This window comes from Lathyrus oleraceus, chromosome 7 (assembly GCF_024323335.1).
Source record: "Lathyrus oleraceus cultivar Zhongwan6 chromosome 7, CAAS_Psat_ZW6_1.0, whole genome shotgun sequence".
NCBI classification, from domain to species: Eukaryota; Viridiplantae; Streptophyta; class Magnoliopsida; order Fabales; family Fabaceae; genus Lathyrus; species Lathyrus oleraceus.
Genome location: NC_066585.1, coordinates 218,710,893 through 218,717,559, shown reverse-complemented (window position 1 = coordinate 218,717,559; position 6,667 = coordinate 218,710,893). Strand labels below are relative to the sequence as shown.

Sequence of the window (6,667 nt, the reverse complement as noted above, 5' to 3'; positions counted from 1 at the left end):
TTGAAGAAAGCCCTCTATGGCTTGAAACAAGCTCCTAGGGCTTGGTATGAGAGAATCACCGTGTTCCTCACTAACAATGGATACAAGAAGGGAGGTATTGACAAGACCCTATTTGTGAAAAATGAAGGAGGAAAGCTCATGGTGGCTCAAATAAATGTAGATGATATTGTGTTTGGTGGGATGTCAGATCAGATGGTAGAACATTTTGTTAGACAAATGCAGTCTGAGTTTGAGATGAGCCTTGTTGGAGAGCTGACCTATTTTCTTGGGTTACAAGTCAAGCAGATGGAAGATTCTATCTTTCTATCTCAAAGCAAATATGCCAAAAACATTGTTAAGAAGTTTGGCATGGAGAATGAAAGTCATAAAAGAACATCTGCTCTTACACATTTGAAAGTCTCCAAAGATGAAAATGGTGTTAGTGTAGATCAAAGTCTATACAGATGCATGATAGGAAGTCTGCTATATCTCACAGCAAGTAGACCTGGCATTGCCTTTGTTGTAGGCGTTTGTGCTAGATATCAAGCTGAACCAAAAGTCAGTCACATAAACCAAGTGAAGAGGATATTGAAATATGTCAATGACACCAGTGACTGTGGAATGTTATATACTCATGGTTTTGGATCCATGCTGACTGGATACTGTGATGTTGACTGGGTGGAAGTGCTGATGATAGGAAAAGTACATCAGGAGGATGTTTCTTCTTGGGAAACAACTTGATATCATGGTTTAGCAAGAAACAAAATTGTGTGTCCCTATCCACTGTTGAAGCTAAATACATAGCAGTTGGAAGTAGTTGTTCTCAACTGGTTTGGATGAAACAAATGTTGACTGAATACAATGTCACACAAGATGTCATGACATTGTACCATGACAACCTGAGTGCTATAAACATTTCCAAGAACCCTATTCAGCACAGCAGGACAAAGCACATTGATATTCGCCATCACTTTATTAGAGAACTAGTGGAAGAGAAAATCATAGCCTTGAAGCATGTTACTACTGAAATGCAATTAGCTGACATATTTACAAAGGCTTTGGATGCTAATCAATTTGAATGTTTAAGAGGGAAATTGGGGATTTGTATTCATGAGAATTTATAGCAATTAATTTGGAGTGGAAAAGGTAATAAAAATATTGTCTGCCCACTTAAAAGAAAGTGCCCCATTTATGGTAAATCATTACCTAGTATTGGAACTACCATCTATACCATTTTCACACATTACCTCAACACAACCACTTCCATCTTTATCAAACTGTATCGTCCATCTCTGCTAGGGCAACAAAAATATTTTCACAAGTTCAACAAAATGTCACAACATCCGTCATCTTCTGGTTCTAAACCTACTCACAAAGCAAGAACTCCCTCCATGGATTTTCTGGATGAAGACATTTTGGAAGTTATTCCTCTTTCAGTAATCCCAGGAGACTCCCCTGGCCCTTCTTCCACTGCAGGAAACACTGAAGGTAACGTTTCTGATAACCATCCCTCTAAGGATGACATGCATTATAAGGATCGTGTCATTAGGAATCTGGTCACAAGGATCCTAAATGAAGGGCACTCAGTCAAGGGAGTTTCGACTCCTCTGTCTAGAAGAGACCCCTCACCTGAGGTGGAACCTCAAAATGAGAAAGATGATGATTCATCTAGGTCAGAGAAAGATATTGCTGCTGAGGGACTGTGTTCTCTAAGTAAAACCTTGCCTAGTAAGAAACCTGTAGATGCTTCTCAATCTAAGAAGCATGACTCTGCTGAAAAAGTGATTAATTTGGAGGAAGAGAGCTCAGATGAGGAAGATGACACCTTGGTTCATCACTTGAAACCAAGTGTTGCAAAGAAAATGAAGACCAGGAAAGGCAGGTCTGTGGCTGAGATGATGACAGCCAGAACTAGTAAGAAGGCTGTTGCTGTAGGTCCTTCGAAGTCGTGGAGTAAAGTAGAGGTCAAGAAGAGAAAGGTCAGAGAAAGTTCTGATTCTGAGGATGAAGTTGAAGACGATGTCCCATACATGTCTCCTACCAAAAAGCAAACTGTTAGAAAGTCTCCAGCTAAGGTTGCTGCTGTGCATCTGGATAACATTTCCTTCCATCTGGAAGATGGTGCAGCCAAGTGGAAATTTGTAATACAGAGGAGAGTTGCTATGAAGAGGGAACTAGGGAAGGATGTTGTGGAAGTGAAGGAGGTTATGGAATTGATCAAGTTTGTTAGGTTGATGAAAACAGTTAGTGCATTACCCCAATGTTTTGAAGGTCTAGTGAAGGAGTTTGTGGTGAACATCCCGGAGGATATTGCTGACAAGAACAACAAGGAGTTTTGCAAAGTGTTTGTTAGAGGAAGGTGTGTAAGGTTCTCTCCTACTGTAATCAATAAGTTCCTAGAAAGAGGAACAAAAGGTGTTGTTGAGTTAGAAGCCACAGACAATGAAGTCTGTAGGACAATCACTGCTGGACAAGTCAAGGAATGGCCAAGCAAAAAGCATCTCTCTGCTGGCAAATTAACTGTAAAATATGCTATATTGCATAAGATAGGGTCATCCAACTGGGTACCAACAAACCACATTTCAACAATCTCTAATTCTCTTGGAAGGATAATATATGCTATTAGAACCAGACTCAACTTTGATTATGGAAGGTTCATGTTTGAACAAATTGTTAGACATGCTTCCACAAATGCAGTGAACCTGCCAATTGTCTTTCCCTCAATCATTTGTGGGATAATTCTAAGCTAGCAACCTGGTATTTTAAGCACAAGTGATATCCCCAGTAGAAGGAAGCCTCCATTGTCAATTCATTATAAGTTATTTGAAGGCAGTCATGTCAATGACATTGTCATGACATCTGCAATGAAGAAGTCAACCTCTCAAGGTGGCCTGATTGCTCAATTAAAAGAAACCTGTAAGGAGTTGGAAACTAGGATTAGGGTGGCTAAGGCTAGGAAAGAGGCTTTAGAGGTTCTAATTAGTAGCTTGGAGCAAGGAGAGATGGATAATATTGGTGAAGCCAAGGAAACAGATGCCCACACCTCAAGTGAGAGGTTTAATTCTCAAGATCAATCTAGTGGCAGTTCTAGATCTGAAGATGATGAAGATGCTACCTCCTCAGACTGAGTTGTGGTGATGATGGTCCCCCTGTTATAATGATGTGTGTTCTGGATGCTTGGATTCTTTGATGTTTTCTGTTTGATGATTGTAGTTTTTTTTGCAGTCCTTTTTTGATGCCATGTTGTAATATTTTGGCTCTTTATGAGTTCTCTGGATTTCTGATTATCTCAGCTCATGTAGCTGTGTATAATTATGGTTCTGTACCACCTGACATTTTGTTTTAACATTTTATATGTTATAACATCCTTTGTGACATTCTCTGCTGGACTGATTGACATTTATTTTGTCTAATTGGTCACTTTACTCTATTTTGACTAAAAAGGGGGAGAAGTTAATATGTGAAGAGCTGCAGTTAATGTCTGGAGATGTGGAGAGTTGTAGTTAATATGTGATGACAGCTGATGATGTTGAATAAAATGTTGTTATGTGATGTTGAAGGAGATGTCTGATGTTGAACAGAATGATGTTCTGTGTTGTACAGATGATGTTGAAGGAGATGTTCTGTGTTGTACATGTGATGTTGAAGGAGATGTCAGAGTGTGATTCTGAATGTTACAGGTGCTGTTGTTGTTGAAGGAGATGTCTATGTTGAACAGACTTAGGGGGAGAAGAAGCACCTATGTGTTTATTGTGTGTTTATTACTAGTTGCTATTATAGCTAGTAATTGTGTGGTTATTACTTCTGCTGCTGCTTAACTACTGATATGTTTTTTTTTCTTGTGAACAAATGGACTGATATATGTTTTAGCCAAAATTTGCCAAAGGGGGAGTTTGTTGGTTCTTGTGTTGGCAGCAATTTTGGTAAAACCTAGAGTGTTCACAAGTTGTCACATGTGATGTCTTAACATAAGATATCATGTACCTGTTGGATGTTTAAAATGTGATTATGTAGAATTTTACTGTGATGTCATACCCGATGTCATGACATCTGTATACAGAACATTCAGTCTGAATGTTATGTATTATGTGATTGCGTTTTTAATGGCAATCTGTGTAAGATTGATGAGATGATTGAACACGATATCAATCAGTAATTACAACGAGATTAACTTATTTTCCAAAGAGATCTAATCAACTGTCATGAGAAGATATGAATGGAAAATAGTTTTAGGGTTTTATGATGTCCAAGCCCAACCAAATGCTTCTATAAAAAGGACATGGAAAACCTGATTTGATACACAAGAAATAACGTACGAAATATTGAGAGAGAATAAGGGTTTTAGTCTTGTGTGATCGTGTGAATTGTAAGCCATTCAATTCATCCATAGATGATTGAATTGGTCTGATTTTTGAGTTGTAATTTGTCACTCAAAGCTTTTAAGCATGAGTGTGTGTCTACTTGATTGAAGCTGTTAAGTAAGATCAAGTGTGTGTCTTTGAAGAGTGTCTTCTTTTCATTGTAATTCTTGTTTTATATCACTGGTGTTATTGAGGGGGAGTGAGTGGGATCTCATATCTAAGAGTTCTTAGGTAGAAGTCACACGGGTAGAGATTAGGTAAAAAAGACTGTAACTTGTGTTTTTTACTGAGAGCCTTTGAACTGATTCTATTTAGTGGATTTCCTTCCTGGCTTGGTAGCCCCCAAACGTAGGTGAGTTTACACCGAACTGGGTTAACAATTGCTTGTGTCTCTTGAATTGTTGTTCTTTATCTTTTATCCTGTTTATATTGTTCAAATATTAGTGTCGTGACATTACCTTCGACATCTCATATCTGATACCAGAATTTCAATCTTAATTCGGTAAAAGTCCTCCTTTGACCAATTTGTGTTTGATCCATTCCCCCTCCCTCTTCATCTCATTCCCCTTTCTTTATCCACTCATGTCATGGAATTATAATATCTCTATATCCTAAGGCTAGTTGATTGCAAAATCAACATAAGTATGGATGAGATTAGGTCCCCCACTTTGCATATTCTTTTCGTGTGTGGTATGTTTCATGAGCATAGTCCATTATACTATGTCTCTAACATGCATTAACACCTAAATTCTATTGCCCGACCTCAAATAGTTGTGACTTCTATATAAGTCCAATTATGATTGCTTAACATAGGCTAAATTTTGACACAAAAAGGCATAGCATTCTAGTTAGTGACATTGTAAGTCTCCCCTCTTTCATGGTATTGTATGGAAACTAAGCCTTTTTTCCTTCCTTTGGAAGATGTCTTGGTTCAAGGATCCATGCTTGTGATAAGTGGGTTGAGTGTTCTCCAAAGAATGACTTAAATATAGATAACTTCACATATAACTTCTTTTCTTTCATGGTCTATAACACAACTCTCAGATGCTCCACATGATCTTCATCAGACTTAGAATATATCAAAATATCGCCGATGAATACAACCATAAACTGATCTAGGTAAGGATGGAAAATCCTATTAATATACTCCATAAACACACTAAACATATTAGACACCCCAAACGGCATCATATGATACTCATAATAACCATACCTTGTCCTAAATGCGGTCTTCAGAATATCTCCTAGTTTCACTCAAATATGATGATAACCCGACCACAAATCAATCTTAATGAACATGCAAGCACCAATAAACTGGTCCATCAACTCTTTATTTCTTGGAAAAGGATACTTGTTCTTGATAGTAACCTTGTCCAACTATCGATAGTCAACACATAATCTCATGTTATTGTCTTTCTTCTTGACTAGCAACATCGGCACTCCACACGATGAAACACTCGGTTGGACAAACTTCTTCTCAAGAAACTCTTCTAATTGTTTATTTATCTCACTCAACTATGAAGCAGGCATTCTATACATCGCCATCGACACAGGTATAGTTTTGGGTACTAAGTCTATGACAAACTCAACCTCGTGCTCCAATGGTAAATCACTGATATCATCTGGAAACACTTCTGGAAAATTGCACACCACTGGTAATTCACCAATAATAGTTTTTATTTCAGCCTTCATAGAAGCTAATATCATAAACACCTTAGCACCATTCTTCATGAATTCACCCACTTGCTTAGCTGACAGAAACAACTCATCACTTGCAATGAATTCTAGAAATGACACTGACTTGTAGAAACAGTTGATATGAACTTGGTTGAACTCCAACCAGTTCACTACAAGGATAACATCTAGTTTATTTATCATTAGACATACTAGATCCATCCCAAAATTCTTACCATAGATAGTTAGTGGATAATTCAAACAAACCCACAAAGTAGTTAATGGACCCAAAGCTGAAGTATTAACAATCATACTCCCAACCAAAGAAGACAAATCTAAGTTCAACCTTTCAGCACACTCGAGAGAAATGAACGAATATGTTTCACCCATGTAAATAATAGAAATCAGTAAAATATCATTAATAAAACATGTACCTCGAATCAACCTGTCTGTGCTAGTAGTCTTTGACCCAATCAAAGAAAAAAAGATCCTCCAGACTGAACCAACTTGGGTTTCTGACAATGTGACTTGGTTCTCCACAGTTGAAGCAAGTCAGCGAGCTACTCTTATAATCAGCGATAAAATTTCCAGTCTTTCCACACTTAAAGAATATCTTCTAAAAAATCTTGCAATTATTGGCACGATGATCCGGG

General features: G+C 37.8%; 1 protein-coding gene across 1 annotated transcript; it reads right to left on the bottom strand.

Annotated features, from left to right (window-relative positions):
- Nucleotides 1–5,855: 5,855 nt before the first annotated feature.
- On the bottom strand, nt 5,856–6,404 carry LOC127103010 (uncharacterized). The gene has a single exon (XM_051040310.1). It carries the CDS (start codon nt 6,402–6,404, stop codon nt 5,856–5,858), a length of 549 nt encoding a protein of 182 aa, XP_050896267.1.
- Nucleotides 6,405–6,667: the final 263 nt, after the last annotated feature.